At 34.4% G+C, this 18,117-nt stretch overlaps 4 protein-coding genes across 5 annotated transcripts; 1 reads left to right on the top strand and 3 right to left on the bottom strand.

Annotated features, from left to right (window-relative positions):
* Window positions 1-24: 24 nt before the first annotated feature.
* LOC103831853 (non-specific lipid-transfer protein 2) lies at window positions 25-3,325 on the bottom strand. Its single transcript, XM_033275539.1, has 2 exons — window positions 507-3,325; window positions 25-342 (listed from the first exon to the last, which is right to left on the bottom strand). Exon 1 carries the CDS (start codon window positions 1,838-1,840, stop codon window positions 1,547-1,549), a length of 294 nt encoding a protein of 97 aa, XP_033131430.1. The 5' UTR covers window positions 1,841-3,325; the 3' UTR covers window positions 25-342; window positions 507-1,546.
* A 366-nt stretch (window positions 3,326-3,691) lies between these two features.
* Window positions 3,692-6,108, top strand: LOC103831852 (E3 ubiquitin-protein ligase MBR1). Its single transcript, XM_009107788.3, has 5 exons — window positions 3,692-4,489; window positions 5,186-5,338; window positions 5,433-5,531; window positions 5,601-5,738; window positions 5,846-6,108. The coding sequence occupies exons 1-5, from the start codon at window positions 3,944-3,946 to the stop codon at window positions 5,981-5,983; spliced, it is 1,074 nt and encodes a 357-aa protein (XP_009106036.1). The 5' UTR covers window positions 3,692-3,943; the 3' UTR covers window positions 5,984-6,108.
* A 5,832-nt stretch (window positions 6,109-11,940) lies between these two features.
* On the bottom strand, window positions 11,941-14,701 carry LOC103831851. 2 transcript variants are annotated; one of them, XM_009107786.3, is made up of 11 exons: window positions 14,246-14,701; window positions 14,098-14,175; window positions 13,826-13,931; window positions 13,608-13,697; window positions 13,412-13,539; window positions 13,213-13,315; window positions 12,998-13,098; window positions 12,727-12,901; window positions 12,479-12,649; window positions 12,288-12,388; window positions 11,941-12,202 (listed from the first exon to the last, which is right to left on the bottom strand). In XM_009107786.3, exons 1-11 carry the CDS (start codon window positions 14,483-14,485, stop codon window positions 12,143-12,145), a joined length of 1,353 nt encoding a protein of 450 aa, XP_009106034.1. In that variant the 5' UTR covers window positions 14,486-14,701; the 3' UTR covers window positions 11,941-12,142. The 2 variants fall into 2 exon arrangements, with proteins under 2 accessions (XP_009106034.1, XP_009106035.1); XM_009107787.3 differs by having other exon boundaries at window positions 13,838-13,931; window positions 14,246-14,670.
* A 626-nt stretch (window positions 14,702-15,327) lies between these two features.
* LOC103831850 (UDP-N-acetylglucosamine--N-acetylmuramyl-(pentapeptide) pyrophosphoryl-undecaprenol N-acetylglucosamine transferase) lies at window positions 15,328-17,460 on the bottom strand. The gene is made up of 4 exons (XM_009107785.3): window positions 16,184-17,460; window positions 15,958-16,066; window positions 15,733-15,868; window positions 15,328-15,643 (listed from the first exon to the last, which is right to left on the bottom strand). Exons 1-4 carry the CDS (start codon window positions 17,119-17,121, stop codon window positions 15,528-15,530), a joined length of 1,299 nt encoding a protein of 432 aa, XP_009106033.1. The 5' UTR covers window positions 17,122-17,460; the 3' UTR covers window positions 15,328-15,527.
* Window positions 17,461-18,117: the final 657 nt, after the last annotated feature.

Here is an 18,117-nt window from a genome sequence, read left to right as displayed (position 1 = left end):
ATGTAAACCTATTAGCTGAACACAGAGGAACTCACTTTTTCGACTTTTTTGGATGCTTCAAGCTATATGTCTTAAATAAATTACATCAAATCACAGAACATCAAAGCATAGTGAAACAAACTAATCTATGTTAAGCTGCTGTTTCCGTGGTTGTTGCCGGACTCTTGTCGGAGCTCCTTGACGACAGCAGCTAAAGCCTCAGGGTTAAGACCAAGATCGCAAAGAGCTATCAAAACGGACAAGGTATGTCGATCGAGACCAGTTTCCAAGATGTTGGACATTCGAAACGCAAGCTCCAGCGAGTCCCTAGCAGTTTCAGCTGCCTCCTTATCCATTTACTCTCTGACCCCAGAGAATAAAAATCAAATCTTTATTTCATAAACTGACGAAAAGATTCAATTTTTATAATAGTTGCAATGTCATGTAACTGAACAGATCTCTATAGATGTGCATATAGAGTGGTAAGCCGTCATAAGGAAACAAACGAAACAGAGAGACGAACATACCAGATTACGCGACGGAGATAGATAACCAACGGCGTCGAATCTGAGATCTCAGAGCTTTTGAAAGTTGTGAGAAAGTAAAGGCACTGAAATGGATTTCTAGGCAAACCAAAATTGGTTACCATTTGACCGGTTCAAATTAGAATCTTAACCGGCGTCTAATTAATTAATGTTGAATATTTTTTCTGGAACATTTCTTTTGTCTGGAACAATATTAATGTTGAATATTTTCTTCCTTTCCGGAAAGAAATTTTTTTTATAGATTATTCACGCATATTAAAAATATAATAAAATTTTACAATTAAATTTATTGTTTATTTTACTATACATTTTTCAATAACTATCAATCAATACTATTTAATCAGTTCAAGTATTTTCAAAAATATACAATTTATCATCATTAATTACTAAAAGTAAAATTGTAAAAAATCTATTATTTTGGAAAAAAAATAACTCTAAAAATCATATTATTATGAACCGAGGGACGGAGAGAGTATAATTTATTCTATCACAAATTACAAAAAAAAATTTTGGTCTAAATGTTAAAACAAACAAGAAAAATATTACAAGACGATTTTAGAGCCAATAAATTTACTCGTTTTCTATTTTCACAATACTTAATTATTTTATAAAGATTCATACTTATAGGTTCTATGAAAATTCCACTATAAATTTTTAAATCTGAATAACTGATAATAAATCTTTTTTTTACTCGAAATGTAGGTTTTTAGCGCAGAAACATTAACGAAATTTTAGTAAAATCACTAGACCAGAAAGACTTCCCCAAAATGTTGAACTGACTATGTTAATGGAATGATCGTCCATGGTTTATCAAAGGATTATTAAATCTGAGATTTACGGCATAGAAGCAAGCAAGTTCCCACTCGTGGGATTACATTGAACATAGGAAGTTGATTAGCTAATAGTAGTACACTTGAAGAAGAACATGATGGGTTTAACTCAATAGAGAAACGATAGTGACAAGCAAATCAATTTAAAGCAAGAAGAATAAGGTTTAAGAGGAGAAAACGAGAGAATGGAGACTAGCACTTGGGTTTACACTGACAATGACTGGCGACCATTTTCGCATTTGGTGAGTTAAGGAAAGATTTGAAGTTTGGGTTCTTCATGTACTGGCAGATACAGTGTTGTTGCTGCTTCAACCTGGTGCAACACTCATTGGAGGGCGTAGATCCTTTCATTATGGCGTCCTCGCATGGCATGAGCTGCATGGGATTACATTGCTCTGCTGCAGCGACTCTGTTTTCTTGAGCAACAATGAGCAAGAGAAGGATTGTACAAGTGATCAAGACTGGTTTTGTGCAAGAGGCCTTCATTGTCTCTCTAAGTTGTGAGTTTTATGAGAGAAGATGATTTTCTGGTGTGGAGTTTGAAGTGTGTTTCTCTTCTTCTATATATAGAAGGAGATAGCTTAATGTGAGTCACGTTACTCAAATGAAAGCTCGTGATTACATAAGATCTCGATTTGTACAATACCAACTCTTTCTAAGCTTAAAGAGGTTATTAACTTTATAAAAATGCTTAGACAGAGCATATAAAGACTAAATACCATTTGGGAGGTGTTATGAAACCATGTGCATGCAACATGGAAGTCAGCTTTCGGCTATAACCCCGTGAAGGTTATAGAAAGCTAGTTGGACAATTAAACAAATAAAAAAAGCACCTTCAAAATTATACATCAATTCACTAGAGTAGTATAACATAAGGTATTACCGAGGAAGTATAAAACATGATTCTAACTTCTAGTTATATTCAAAAGTCAGAACTTACAGCCAACTTGCAAACAAAAGCTGTTCTGTTCCATTCACTATGCAATTGCTTCCTTTCAAAATCTTCCATACCGGATTTAACGGAGTCTGTAACCAAAATGTTTCGTCTCAATGGTCACGAGACGAATAAAATGAAGATTAGCCTCAGATAATTATTTTGGAGGCAGTGATAGAGTCCATATTCTGCGAGTGGTGGTATAAGAGAGAGAATCAAACAAAAGAGTGACAGAATCATATATGATGTCTAACCTATGTCTCATGTCTGATTCCGGATTAATTATACATATGGTCAGGATTGATACCAAAAAGACCCCTAGGCCAAGAAAGAAGAGCCTGAGACATGCAATTCAGGAGGAATCACTTGCTTAGGATCAAATAGTCTCTAATAAGAAACTGGAAGACAGAAGACAAGAACTCTCCTATAACATCTCTCACGTCCTTTAAAATATGCATATGCTTTTAATCCTATACAAGTAAAGAAAACAAACGAATTCTTCTCTCTACAAATGTCAAATGATCTCCAACTTGGAAACTAAAAACTTCATTCTCATATGGTGGAGTCATGGGAAATAAAAAACTTACCAATTTAATCACTTTCAAGAAAACTGATGGACTAGCCCACTTCGGCCCAGCCCAAACTTAACTTTCGCTAAGAAGGCCAGTAAACGATATGATTTTAGTTTATTTTGTGTGTGTTAGGTTGTTATTGTGAATCACGATAAAGTAACTAGCCGGCAGAACTTAGCAAAACCAAAAATAATCACAAATTTTGTCGTAGAGTTTTTGGCTCATGCTCCGACGATTGAAACTTTTCGAGCGCTAGTTAGGTCTAATCACCACCAATAACACTCTTGGACCTGATTAATCATTTTTATTTTCTCTCAAATTTCAATCACACCAGGTGTTTTACACTACACCTAATATATTTTCCAGCAAATCCGGACCAATATTCTCTGGGTAATTGTGTTAACGCAAGTGGCAGTTTTTGCATATAGAAATGCATACACATTCGTTATAGTTTTGTCAGTATAAACATAAAATTGTATAATTGATTTGTGAGTTGTGTGAAAACCTGTGACGCTGTGTCCTTCATGTTTCTTGACTTTCTTGCCTCGAATATATAACAATTTGGAATACACCTGTCAAATAAGAAAGTAAAAGTGACATAGAGAGATTCTTTTCCACCTCGATCTTCGTTCTTGGTTCTGGACCAAAGTGAATCCAACATATAAAAAGTGATTTATAAATAAAGTCAAACATTGATACTTTGATTGGAAGTGATAAGTACAAAAGCACTCTCCAAAAGGCTGGTGGGAATCTACTGAGTGAACAACCCATACACCTAATTTACCCTCACTTACCTCAAAATTTAGACCATACCAAACACTACTATTAATACAGTACTTTTGCATGTGAGAAAATAAAAGAAAGATACATCGGTTACTTGTAGACTTCAAACACAAACTACTTAAAAGGTGGATTTGATTAACTAACACGTTAATCAAGTTTCACTAAAACAAAGTTAGCAAAAAAAGTTTCTATCAACACTTCCCTTCTTCCCCGCGTTGTGTGTCACGTTCCCCACCTCTCCATTATCTCTTCCTCTTTTTCATTTTTTTTGTGTTTCTTATATCAGAAAAAGACAAGACAATGCCTGTTTCTTCAGAGCCTTCATCTTCTTCAACAACAATCGGTCAGCACATCAGACTCCGACCAAGAAATCTCCCACCATCTGCCGCCGCCGACGAGCCTTTAGTTCCAAAACCTAGCCGTATCTCTAAATCCGCCATGTCTTCCTTCTTCCTCTTACCATCTAACGAAACGACTAGGAAGACAACGTCGTCGTTTCGCCGGCTTGGCTGCACTTCCTCCGCGTCTCAGCAGGTTTCCGTCCCGGCGGTGATCCGCTCCTCCGCGGATTGGGGTGCGACTAAGACCAAGAGTAAGAACAAGAACAAGGGTACTGGTCGCTATAGTGGCGGTTCGGTTAAGATCTTGACCGAGGCAGGAGATGGAGGAAACGCTTGTGGAGCGGTTCCTGACGTTTGGTGCGGACCCGGTGGTGGGTTTTCGACGGATGCTGTGGTTGACCCCGTGGATGCGGATCCTCCGAGAAGGAATATTCCGGCGAGACGCAAAATCGATGGTGGTGACAAGAACATTAGTAGTACTAGTCACAAGTCTAATCAGACAGAGGTTACACATTTACATTATTAATTAATTAATTCGTTTGTTTATTATTATTCGTTGCGTGCCTGTTTTAATTTGATTTTTAATATACGGTGGTGATTTAAAAAGAATATTTTTGCTGGGTTATTTATGGAATTTTAGTGATTTTTTGGTTTATAATAATTTAAATAGTCAGAATATATATGATTTGTATATATCTAGTAGAATTATAGTTTTTTTTTGGTAAAATAGTAGAATTATAGTTTTTTTTTGGTAAAATAAAAAGGTGTTTTCACCTCTTTGCCGGGAACCCAAGCAATGTAAATAGTCCCTCCCAGCGCGAATCGAACCCGGGTGGCGGAAGTTACAGCCGCAACCCCTTTACCACCAGAGCTGACTCGTTCTGGTGTAGAATTATAGTTTTTATTGTTTGTTTTGATTTAGGTTTATCGTCGTGCCGTATCTCTATATAACACACTAGGTTTTGCACTTTGATACATCTTCTTCCTCTTTATTTATTCATCACTCTAATTGGTCTACTTTGGTAAGAACATATTCCGTGGAGAAAATTAAGGTCACTGTTTCTTGTTCGGAGCTTAGCTTCAGAATATTTTGTTTAAACTGATTCAAAACTTAATTGATATAACACATATAAACCTTGAGGGTTTTGTCTTAAGTGATCATATTAGGTTTGATTTAACTAAACTGTTACATTCGTTGCAGGGTTCTTCTGTTCCTCCTAGGCGATCTCATAATCAAGAATCAAATCCTTACTTTGACTCTGATTTGACTTCGCGTGGTGAACAGACGCAGACCCTTTTCTCTGATAGATATCATCGTCATCTACGACAACCTTACCCTAATGGGCTCTCCGAGGTACGAGTGTTGTTGAACAAGTCACATGTCTTAGTGATCACTGAGCTTGTGTAGTATTTTTTTGTAACGGGATGTTAATATGTTATACGTGCAGATGATGTTGCTACATAATGGTCTTGTAATGGGAGGGGTACTTAGTTCTTACGATCACTTCCGTGACTTGAGGCTCAACGTCGATGGCATGTCATACGAGGTATCTTCCTGTCTTATAAATGATGTCTCTATGGTTGTTTGAGTGTTGTGTTTTGTAAAAATAATACAGCAACTTTTGGAGCTTGGAGATAGAATTGGGTATGTGAACACTGGACTCAATGAAAAACAGATCAAAACCTGTCTCCGGAAAGTCAAACCATTCAATAAAGATACACCATTAGATGATAGAAAGTGCAGCATTTGTCAAGTAAGTTTCAGATGTGGTTTCATTGCTTACATATTTTCAGTTGTTTTGTAAACAAATTTAACCAGCCATGTTCCTTAAAGAATGGTCATGTGTTTGTTTGCCGACAGGAAGATTATGAGGCAAAGGACGAGGTGGGGAAGTTACGATGTGGGCACAGATACCATATCAGCTGTGTGAAACAATGGCTGCTGAGGAAGAATTGTTGTCCTGTCTGTAAAACGATGCCATGTGTTTCAAAGTCTTAGATAGTTATATCTCCTCATGCTTTGATGATTCTTTATTTCGAGATTGAACCCAATCACTATTTTACTTTTAGATTATTTATTTTCTCTTGATTTTATTTCATAATTTGCTATTTTATTTCTGAAAACAAAACTGGTTGTTGAAAACATTGTAAGAAACATCAATGTTGGTGTTTATTAGGTCGTCAGCTACAATAAAATGTTAGGTAGATCTAACTTAATTATCACATGACAATAATGAAACTGTTACTTGCAAGTGACGTCTAAAGTTACCTACACAATTAATGAGGTCAATTCAATGATGTTAACGTACTAACAAAACCTTCATCAATGAAAGATCCTACTATATAAAAGGGACTAAATTTAAGGCTTATGAGACTATCCACCTCAGCCAAAATATTCTCATCCAAAAGAAAATTAGAAATAGATGTTATTTAGAAGATAATTAACTAACATATGACTTTTGATATTTCTAGAAATTTAAAATTTGTAACTGCTAATTTATTAATAGAATCATATATATATATTGAATTATGTTCTATTTTTAATCGTTAGACTTCAAATGTAAATAAATTATTAATTTATAATATATATAGTTTATAACTTTATATTGTAGTTATAAATAAAGAGAAAATAATCGGGAAGGGTGAAGAAGCTCATGTAAAATTATGTAATTAAAATGGTAAAATGGTGAATATGATGAGGTGAATCTAAGAATCATATATACTATATAAAAGGGACTAAATTCAAGGTTTTTGGGACTATCCACCTCAGCCAAAATATTCTTATCCAAAAAAAAATTAGAAATAGATGTCATCTAGAAGATAATTAACTAACATACGACTTTTGATATTTCTAGAAATTTCAAATTTGTAACTGCTAATTTATTAATAGAATCATATATCTATATTGAATTATGTTCTATTTTTAATCGTTAGACTTCAAGGGTAAATAAATTATTAATTTATAATATATACAGTTTATAACTTTATATTGTAGTTATAAATAAAGAAAAAATAACCGGGAAGGGTGAAGAAGCTCATGTAAAATTATGTAATTAAAATGGTAAAATTGTGAGTATGATGAGGTGAATCTAAGAAAATTTGTTGTACAAATTATGGTGTTTTCTTCGTCCACTATAATGATTTAAAATAAAATATATATTCACATAAATAAGTCAATATTTGTTGTTGTTTTTGGTAAGATGTTAAGATTATCATTTTCTGAAAGGTTACACAGTTGTTTTTAAACAACTTTTGATAGCAAGGAAACAAAAACAACCAACAACAATTCAAGGTAAAAAAAATCTTAAGAAAGTCTTATACAAGAAAGATAAAAAGAAGTAGAGAAGAGAAGAAAGAAGAACTTGATGGGTAAGAGAAGAGACGGTCACGCATCATACGGTCGAGAGAGGCAAGGATGACTGATGAAGGTGAGGAGACAGCTGTGAACACACGAGCATTACGCTCTTTCCACATCAGGTAGATGGCTGACTGAAAGTAGAGCTTGATGACTGGAGTAGCATGCGCATCTGCGTTGACGCGAGGTTGATTAATCTATGCTGCAACAGAGTGTAGATCAGCCGGAGGAGAAATCCAAACTTCAGCAGCAAAAATCTCCTATATCAAACGAGAAAAAGAGCACTCAGAGAAAAGATGATGGTGAGTCTCTAATTCCAGATTACAAAGGACACACGTTCCTGAGACATTTAACCCCCAACGCCTCAAGCGATCCTTGGTTGGCAGTCTTCTCCGTAAAGCCAGCCATGATATCAACGCATTAGGTTGAATATGTTCCTTGAACCAAATAGTCTTGTGCCAATATTTGTTATTGATAGTGTTTATATTCTTTTATGACATTAGTATCCATATTTTTTAGTAAACTGATCCAAAGAGATTAGTTTGTGGAGCGAACCAAACGAGGATTATAGTGTTTACTTTGAAAAAAGTAATAGGTTGAATGATAGATGGCGTGCGTGCTTTTCACATGGAAATCTGCACATAATTAAAATTGTAAGATTTGAATCATAGAGAAAATATAGTGTATATGACTGAAGTTAGGTCATTCCGAAACTAAAGATGGCTAAAATTTTTCTTTGTCAAAATGCATAGATGTGAATCTTATATGAATAGAGTTCTCTATTGCTTATAACAGTGTAATAAACTTCGTGTGTAAAGGAGAAAAAATATTATATAAGTGAAAAAAAAATTATGATTTTTTTCCTTGTGCCTATAGGCTCCTCGCAATATGAAGAAGAAAGAACATATTGTGTGAAAATCTTTGACTTGGTCAAATTTTATCCAGTTGTTTATAAAACTATTGTTATCTGATTCATGTAATTTTTCAGTGTTGATTTAAAAGCCCAAAAAACCCATCTATACTGACTTTTTGATATTTTTTCTGTGATTTGAATTTAAAAAGAGATAAAACTTTCGATAAGTTATGTAAACTCAGAACAAGTATTTAGCTTTAGAAAGCATTTACATGTTTCAAACTTATAATATATACTTATATAATGTTTAAAATTATGCATATAAAACCTGTGTAAAATGTGCCTGAATATGTTCCCCTTCTTTAATGTGTTAATCATACTATATATAACATTATTTTAAAATTTCAAAAAGTTTATGTCACATACAAAAAACAATCAATAAAAAATATAATTCTCAATCTACAACAAGAAAAATGAATAATTATAAACATATAAGTTTAAATTAAGAAAAAACTAACATTGAAAAAACAAGAAATTAATGTAAAAAAAAAACCGACAAATAATATTATAAATAAAATAAATTTATAAGACAGAATCCGCGCGAAGCGCGGAAAAAATCTCTAGTCCTACTATATAAAAGGGACTAAATTCAAAGCTTTTGAGACTATCCACCTCAGCCAAAATATTCTCATCCAAAAAAAATTAGAAACAAATGTTATTTATAAGATAATTAACTAACATACAACTTTTGATATTTCTAAAAATTTCAAATTTGTAACTACTAATTTACTAATAGAATCATATATCTATATTGAATTATGTTCTATTTTTAATCGTTAGACTTCAAGGATAAATAAATTATTAATTTACAATATATATAGTTTATAACTTTATATTGTAGTTATAAATAAAGCGAAAATAATCGGGAAATGTGAAGAAGCTCATCTAAAATTATGTAATTAAAATGGTAAAATGGTGAGTATGATAACGTGAATCTAAGAAAATTTGTTGTACAAATTATGGTGCTTTCTTCGTCCACTATAAAGATTTAAAATAAAATACATATTCACATAAATAAGTTAATATTTGTTGTTTTTTTGGTAAGATGCTAAGATTATCAATTTTTGAAAGGTTACACTATTGTTTTTAAACAACTTATTACAACAAGGAAACAAAAACAATCAACAACAACTCAAAGTAAAAAAAGCCTTAAGGAAGTCTTATACAAGAAAGATAAAAAGAAGTATCCTACTATATAAAAGGGACTAAATTCAAAGCTTTTCAGACTATCCACCTCAGCCAAAATATTCTCATCCAAAAAAAATTAGAAATAAATGTTATTTATAAGATAATTAACTAACATACAACTTTTGATATTTCTAAAAATTTCAAATTTGTAACTACTAATTTACTAATAGAATCATATATCTATATTGAATTATGTTCTATTTTTAATCGTTAGACTTCAAGGATAAATAAATTATTAATTTACAATATATATAGTTTATAACTTTATATTGTAGTTATAAATAAAGCGAAAATAATCGGGAAAGGTGAAGAAGCTCATCTAAAATTATGTAATTAAAATGGTAAAATGGTGAGTATGATAACGTGAATCTAAGAAAATTTGTTGTACAAATTATGGTGCTTTCTTCGTCCACTATAAAGATTTAAAATAAAATAAATATTCACATAAATAAGTTAATATTTGTTGTTTTTTTGGTAAGATGCTAAGATTATCAATTTTTGAAAGGTTACACTATTGTTTTTAAACAACTTATTACAGCAAGGAAACAAAAACAATCAACAACAACTCAAAGTAAAAAAAGCCTTAAGGAAGTCTTATACAAGAAAGATAAAAAGAAGTATCCTACTATATAAAAGGGACTAAATTCAAAGCTTTTCAGACTATCCACCTCAGCCAAAATATTCTCATCCAAAAAAAATTAGAAATAAATGTTATTTATAAGATAATTAACTAACATACAACTTTTGATATTTCTAAAAATTTCAAATTTGTAACTACTAATTTACTAATAGAATCATATATCTATATTGAATTATGTTCTATTTTTAATCGTTAGACTTCAAGGATAAATAAATTATTAATTTACAATATATATAGTTTATAACTTTATATTGTAGTTATAAATAAAGCGAAAATAATCGGGAAAGGTGAAGAAGCTCATCTAAAATTATGTAATTAAAATGGTAAAATGGTGAGTATGATAACGTGAATCTAAGAAAATTTGTTGTACAAATTATGGTGCTTTCTTCGTCCACTATAAAGATTTAAAATAAAATACATATTCACATAAATAAGTTAATATTTGTTGTTTTTTTGGTAAGATGCTAAGATTATCAATTTTTGAAAGGTTACACTATTGTTTTTAAACAACTTATTACAGCAAGGAAACAAAAACAATCAACAACAACTCAAAGTAAAAAAAGCCTTAAGGAAGTGTTATACAAGAAAGATAAAAAGAAGTAGAGAAGAGGAGAAAGAAGAACTTTCCAGGTAAGAGAGGAGACGGTCACGCATCATACGGTCGAGAGAGGCAAGGATGACTGATGAAGGTGAGGAGACAGCAGTGAACACACGAGCATTACGCTCTTTCCACAGCAGGTAGATGGCTGACTGAAAATAGAGCTTGATGACTGGAGTAGCATGCGTATCTGCGTTGACGCGAGGTTGATTGATCCAGGCTGCAACAGAGTGTAGATCAGCCCGAGGAGAAATCCAAACTTCAGCAGCAAATCCAAACTTGTGCCAATATTTGTTGTTGATAGTGTTTATATTCTTTTCTAACATTAGTATCTATATTTTTTAGTAAACTGATCCAAAGAAATTAATTTGTGGAGCTAACCAAACGAGGATTATAGTATTTACTTTGGAAAAACTAATAGGTTGAATGATAGATGGCGTGCGTGCTTTTTCATATGAAAATCTGCACATATATTAAAATCATAAGATTTGAATCATAGAGAAAATATAGTGTATATGACTGAAGTTGGTCCATTCTGAAACTAAAGATGGCTAAAATTCTTCTTTGTCAAAATGCATAGATGTGAATCTTATATGAATAGAGTTCTCCATTGCTTATAACAGTGTAATAAACTCCGTGTGTAAAGGAGAAAAAATGTTATATAAGTGAAAACAAAAATTATGATTTTTTTTCTTGTGCCTATAGGCTCTTCGCAATTTGAAGAAGAAAGAACATATTGTGTGAAAATCTTTGGCTCGGTCAAATTTTATCCAGTTGTTTATAAAACTGTTGTTATCTGATTCATGTAATTTTTCAGTGTTGATTTAAAAGCCCAAAAAACTCATCTATACTGACTTTTTGATATTTTTTTCTGTGATTTGAATTTAAAAAGAGATAAAACTTTCGATAAGTTATGTAAACTCAGAACAAGTATTTAGCTTTAGAAAGCATTTACATGTTTCAAACTTATAATATATACATATATAATGTTTAAAATTATGCATATAAAACCTGTGTAAAATGTGCCTGAATATGTTTCTCTTCTTTAATGTGTTAATCGTACTATATATAACATTATTTTAAAATTTCAAAAAGTTTATGTCACATACAAAAAAATCATCAATAAAATATATAATTCTTCATCTACAACAAGAAAAATTATAAACATATAAATTTAAATTAAGAAAAACTAATATTGGAAAAACAAGAAGTTAATGTAAAAGAAAAAACCGACAAATAATATTATAAATAAAATAAATTTATAAGACACAATCCGCGCGAAGCGCGAAAAAAATCTCTAGTGTTTATAAAACTTTAATAGTTTTTTTTACAATACTGCTTTTGAGATCCCAGTATAAACCTGCTAAATGTGTGAAGATATGTATACATAAATGTATGGAATGTTATATGTACCTTCTTTTACAGAAAAACAATAATCAAAATCCATTTGAAAATTCGTTGATCTTAACTCTGATCATGGCGTTGAAGAAATTGAATAATCAATGGATATATTTCGCTCCGGGCCTGTAATGATTAAAGAAAGAGTGAATATAATCAAAACACTAAAAACCAATATAAATTGTTAAGAAGAGGAATTAATCATACATACCGTTCGACCAGAGATCATATCCTGGTGGCCATAATGTGGACCTCCAGGTGAACCGAACACTTTGTAAGTAGCTAGATGTTCTGGTATCAGCTTTACAGTCTCTGCTCATCAGATCAACACTAATTATTACTTATTAGATCAATTAAGAGATAAAAAAAATCTTATATTCACGGTTTAAATATGTTAACTACCATATACTGCATCAGGAGGGCAGACTATGTCCCAGTCCCCTGCAAGTGCCAAAATAGGGACATTGGTTGTGCTGATATGATCCTTGTAATAGAAACTACCGGTTCTGTCACGCAGCCCACCTTTGTCCACGGATGTTGCTAGCTGATACAGAAGCTTAGCTGGTACTGGGCCTGTTTTTTTCTCCACAAGAAATTTTATTGTGAAATTTGTTGAGAAATATGAGAAAATGTCAAGTCACTGAGCTTACATAAGCTGTTCAAAACAAGCTTCTCAATCACTTCAGGTTCCATCATTTGAGGAGCAGAGATATTAGCGGTTAACCAAGACAAAGCATATGGAGGACGACAAATTAGAGGGTGAGCCATCTCAAGCATTGTATCAATCGGTAAGGCAGACACGTTAAGTGCTTGAGCCGGTTCTTTCTATATAACAAAAAGACATTTTACATCACTTTTTCACTCATGTTTTTTTCCCTTTGGAGAATGTAAACAATGCAGTGATTGGTTTTCAGTACTTGCCATGGGTAATAGGTACTTGAGGAGTGTTCCTGAGGATGAGTACTCTAATGTTGATGCGATGGTGGTGACAGAAGCCAACCCCGAATCCATTCCTTTTAAGCCTGGTGAAGAAAAAAAAGTGGTGTATATGAGAAGGCTTAACACATCTTGAATTACATTTACAACACATAAGAGAATGAATATTAGTCTTTTATGATGTATATGAGAAGGCTTACCACATCTTGAGAGCATGGCGTATAACAACATACCACCCATTGAGTGACCAATGGCTAACAATTTCCCATCTTCTGGCTTGGTTTGAGTCCTCACATACTCCATCTGAGACCATGTGATCAGACATGGTGTGAGCAGGACCGTAACAAAGAGAAGTTTCAACTATATAGAAGAATAACAAAACAAGAGATGTCACCTCACCGCAGAAGGAATATCTTCTTCTAGATAGTTATCAAAGTCCCAATTGTAACGAGGGAAAACTTCAAGCCTCTGCTTGAAATCTCCCACTCTCTTGGATAGACGATCTTGCAGCCCCAGGAACTTGAAACCTGCATATTCTTTCTCAGTAACAACAGAGCAAGTCAAATAGAGACAGAGAGAGGGGTAATGAATCAACCTTCATCAAGAACCTTTTCCATCCTCTCAGATACGTTTATAACATTCTCCAATAGGCCTGAAACTATCTGCTGCTCATCCTTTCTGGATTCTGTCTTATTCATCAGCAAAGCATGATTTATCAGAAAGTAAATTAATATATATATATATATAGACATTTTTTTTTGCTAAAAAAACATATACAGACATGAGCATGTCATAAGAAACATTCTCATATACCTTTACCAGTACCTGTATCAACATTTAAAGAACTCAACCCAGCTCCACGGAGCTCAAGAATCCATGTATCAAACCCTGAACCAGACATGGACCTTGCAAAGGAACACTGCATACATAAAATATCCACAGAAAAACAGAACAAAACAACAAACTGTTTAGCTTCCAAAATATAAACTTGGGTCACAAGAATTCATTACACCACACAGTTTCATAACTACAAGTCAAACTAACACTATAATCAAAACCGGTTGTTTCAAGATATTCAAGATCACCTCAGGGGAAAGATCGTAGGTGAAAGCATTGGACGCAATCCCAGACAATAGAAGCAAAGGATGTTTCCTCTTCGGTGCCTGTAGTAAGTGTATAAAACATGATACTATACGTATACAAATACACATTTGTGCGTATATATTTAAGTACCTTTGGGGAAGGAAGATATCTCCAGAGAGCGGCGCGCCAATCAGAGTTGGGAACAGGAACATAGTGGAGCTCGTCGGCCGTGCAGGTTTCATTCGCCGAAACAGATCCGACCGCCGGAGATGAGCCGACACGGCCGAGCTGCAACGAGGAAAATGGAGTACGGGGTTGACTGAGTAGAGAAGAGGCGGCAACGGAGGAAGTGAGAGAACCTGAGCTTAGCTGGACCCGGAGAGCATCCATGACCAGAGAGTCCGATGATGTCGCCGGAGCAGACCAACGGTTGTTTGTTTATATAAGCGGTGAAAGATCTCACACTCAGTTGCTTTCTTGTTCTTGATTTTTATTTTTTTGTGGTTAGGATTTTTAATTTAAATCATTTGCCACAAATATTGAAAAAAAAAGGACCAAAACTAGTGTTTTAATTGTACACGAAAACGGTTGCGTGTAATAAGCATATAAGCAATTGTCTTGGTTTGGTGGTTGAGCTTCAAATAACCAAACATGGTGTTTTCTGAATCGATGAGTTTTTTGTCTGTAGAAAAAAAGAGCAAACAGCTGTTTACATGGCTGTGTGATTGTGTTTAGGAATACTCACAAAATAGAGGAACGTTCTAGTCGTATGCATTCTTCTATTTTGAGTAACATGTATCTTTTGATGTGTTCACTCATCTAACCATTAACAAACAACATGTATACGCATGATATTTGCCAATCATTTTTAGGTAAGTCTGCGCCGAGTCGATAGAAATTACTCATCATCCAGGTGATCTTTCTATCGATTAAATCTCCATAAAATGCACATTGCAAGAAGGATAATCATAAAGTTGCAATTCAAATCTCACATTCGATATGAGAACAAGAAAAAAATCTAATATATAAGTCCGGTCCAATTTCACTTAGTACGAGACATCTGGCTCTTTTTCTCTATTGCAAGGTTCACAAGTCCAAGTTAGTCCAATAGAAATCAACAATACTTCTTTAAGTGCTCATCAATATATAGATATTTTTTTACACAGCACATTTTACATACTTATTAGGCTTACTCGAGAAGATGGACTGAGGTTATTGATTGAGCAGCGGGAAACTGAATCAAAACTCTTACACGTGAATAACATGTTCGTAAGTCGTTTTTTTACTACTACATTTTGGACCGGTAGATCAATCTCATAACTGAGCAAAACTCCTTACTAAACAAAGTTTTGCAAGTCCACAACTGATAAATCACTCATGCTCAAAGACCAAGTGGTCTACACACAAATGTTTATTCATACAAGAATCTAACTTACTTATCTTCTGGTTTGACAATAGAAATAATATGTTTAGCAACATCTAATGCAGCGTCAGGTTTCCCAGCTCTTAACGCCCGCTCGCTCATCTCTCTCATCAGCTCTTCATTCCCTATCATTTGGAACCAACTCAATAAGACAATGACGAGGAAGAAGAAGAAAAAGAAATGAAATTTGAAAATAGAGATTGTTCCCACTTACCTAAAATCTCTTCTATTGCAGCTCGAAGTGTGATCGTATCTAGCTCTTCCTCTGTTATTACCTTTGAGCCAACAATGTCCGCCATCAAAGAAGCACTCCTTTCTTGATCCCCTTCATCAGTATGTGGTGATGGTATCTAACACAAAAAGAAAAACCAAAAGAAAAAAAATTCACACATAGCCAATCTCTCAGTGAACTACCAGCTTTACAAATTTTTTAACATACCAGAACAGAAGGCTTCCCTAACGCCATGATCTCTGAGCAAGTCATAGCACCAGCTCTCGAGATAACCAAATCTGCTGCCGCGTAAGCTACACTTATATTTCTCAAGAACCTAACACCAAAAAAAAAACACATTCTTGAGTTCTAAGTTACTTAAAGGACAAGATCTAATAACATTTTAAGGTTAATTTTAGTAAAAAAAAATTATTCTATAAGTTTGTTAACTCACGGAGATAGAAAGAGACGAGGATGACTTCTAACGAGACTATCCATTTCATCAAAAGCCTCGACACCAGTTTGCCAGACAAAGAACCAGTTCTCATGTTCAGACAACAACTGCAAGTAACAGTTAAGCAAAGCTATGTTGATAGCGTTCGCTCCCAAAGACCCGCTAAGCACAAGCACCACTCTCGCGTCCGACACCGCTCCCGCCCACTGTCCGAAGAAGCTCACACGCGCCGCTCTTTTCGACACGTACCGTCTTAAAGCTTGTCTTATCGGGTTCCCGTAGACGACGCACTTCGCGGCGGCGCGTTTGGGGAGGTTGGAGACGGTGCAGTTGAAAGGAGTGCAGATCGTGTCGGCGAATAAAGAGAGGATCCAGTTGGTGGTTCCGGGGATGGAGTCTTGCTCCTGGATCACGAGCTTGAGGCGCATGATGGCGGCGGCGAAGCAGACGGGGAAGGAGGCGTGGCCTCCGGTGCCGACGACGATCTGGGGTTTGAACTCGCGGAGGAGTTTGTAGGACTCGAAGGTGGATTTGATGAGGAGGAGAGGGAAGCGGAGGAAGGAGGCGAAGCAGAGGAAGGGACGAGAGGACGAGTATCCGACGGTGGGGATCGCCGAGAAGTCGAATCCGGCGGAGGGGACGGTCGTGCTCTCCATGCTGTTTGGGAACCCGATGAAGAGGATTTGAGCTTGCGGGTCGGCGGATTTCAGCTCGTCGCCGATGGCTAGCGCCGAGGAGATGTGTCCGGCGGTGCCTCCGGCGGTTATCACAGCTCGTAAGGCGGAGGCTTCGTCGTTCTTTAAGGTGGAAGCGTGGTTGATCCGGCGGTCTACTGAGAGGCAGCAGACGGTGGAGGAGGAGAGAGTGAGTCGAGTAGGAACGAGTCTACTCGGAGGGTAAAATTGTAAAGTTGGAGGGAGGAAGGAAGGGATCGCCATAGAAGATCAAGACAAGACGAAGATGAAGATGAAGCTTCGAACTATAAACCATATGAATTAATATGAATAGGTGAGAGACGCAATGTGAATATTATCAGTAGCGAACAATAATGAGGGAGGGATGATCGGAGACGGCGATCTTACGGATCAAAAGAAGAACAATAATGAGGGAGGGATGAGATCCTTGATCATCTCCTTGTCGGTATAATTAAAAGTTTGGAGACTTGTAGTAAGAAAGGTCAACTTCTTTGTACTACTTTCTTTGTTCTGTTTTATTTGCCACGAGGGACATATTGGTACTAATTTAATTATGTTTGTTTTAGTTACTCTAAGCCACGTAGTATTCATATGAAGCTTCTCCTTATATTTGGATTAGAATATTCAGAACCAAGATCTGAGAAAATATCAGAAGAACAAGCTAGGGATGGATAGTGACTAAAACTACAATTAATATTAGAAAAGCTATAAGTTAATACTCTTTACTTTTCATTTTAATTTTTGTTTTAATTTTTTTTAACGCAAATTAAAAAATATTTTATTTTGTATGTTTTATAAATAAAAACATTATTATTTATATAACTAACTATATTTCAACCAATAAAAATAGATAAAAAAATATAAAGAATTATACGAATAAAAAATTAGTAATTTTGGATTAAAATTTTAAAACGACATTTATTTTAGAACATAAATTATTTTCAACTACAATTAATATGAAAAAAAAAAGAAAAAGTATAAAATTATTAGGAGTTCTAGTTTGGTTTTCCAGTTTAGAGGTTTCAGAATCATAATATTATCTTCCTTTCTTAGTTTGGTATATCATTATCATTTTTTTTCGTCAACATATATCATTATCATATGCTAATCCGACCAAAACTCAGGTTCTACTACTAATAATAGCCTTTGGGTCCATTTTATTTATGGTACGCTCCCAGCTTCTCCAATAGTACTCGGTAAGATAAATATTCTTTTTTATTTATAGATGATCAAATTAGC

This window comes from Brassica rapa, chromosome A07, assembly GCF_000309985.2.
Source record: "Brassica rapa cultivar Chiifu-401-42 chromosome A07, CAAS_Brap_v3.01, whole genome shotgun sequence".
Taxonomy (NCBI): Eukaryota; Viridiplantae; Streptophyta; class Magnoliopsida; order Brassicales; family Brassicaceae; genus Brassica; species Brassica rapa.
Note: the sequence above shows the minus strand (reverse complement) of the source record. Positions and strands in the feature narration are given on the sequence as shown.

Bases quoted from the DNA above. Each gene is read 5' to 3' on its own strand.
- LOC103831850 (XM_009107785.3), bottom strand. From the start codon at position 17,121: ATGGCGATCCCTTCCTTCCTCCCTCCAACTTTACAATTTTACCCTCCG. The intron at 16,067-16,183 runs GTGAGTTAACAA...TTTTGGTGTTAG, and splicing joins CCTCGTCTCTTTCTATCTCC to GTTCTTGAGAAATATAAGTG. The intron at 15,644-15,732 runs GTAAGTGGGAAC...TCCAAATGATAG, and splicing joins TGCAATAGAAGAGATTTTAG to GGAATGAAGAGCTGATGAGA.
- LOC103831852 (XM_009107788.3), top strand. From the start codon at position 3,944: ATGCCTGTTTCTTCAGAGCCTTCATCTTCTTCAACAACAATCGGTCAG. The intron at 5,339-5,432 runs GTACGAGTGTTG...TTATACGTGCAG, and splicing joins ACCCTAATGGGCTCTCCGAG to ATGATGTTGCTACATAATGG. The intron at 5,532-5,600 runs GTATCTTCCTGT...AAAATAATACAG, and splicing joins TCGATGGCATGTCATACGAG to CAACTTTTGGAGCTTGGAGA.
- LOC103831853 (XM_033275539.1), bottom strand. From the start codon at position 1,840: ATGAAGGCCTCTTGCACAAAACCAGTCTTGATCACTTGTACAATCCTT.
- LOC103831851 (XM_009107786.3), bottom strand. From the start codon at position 14,485: ATGGATGCTCTCCGGGTCCAGCTAAGCTCAGGTTCTCTCACTTCCTCC. The intron at 13,316-13,411 runs GTGAGGTGACAT...ACATGGTCTCAG, and splicing joins AAGAAGATATTCCTTCTGCG to ATGGAGTATGTGAGGACTCA. The intron at 13,099-13,212 runs GTAAGCCTTCTC...TTTCTTCACCAG, and splicing joins CGCCATGCTCTCAAGATGTG to GCTTAAAAGGAATGGATTCG.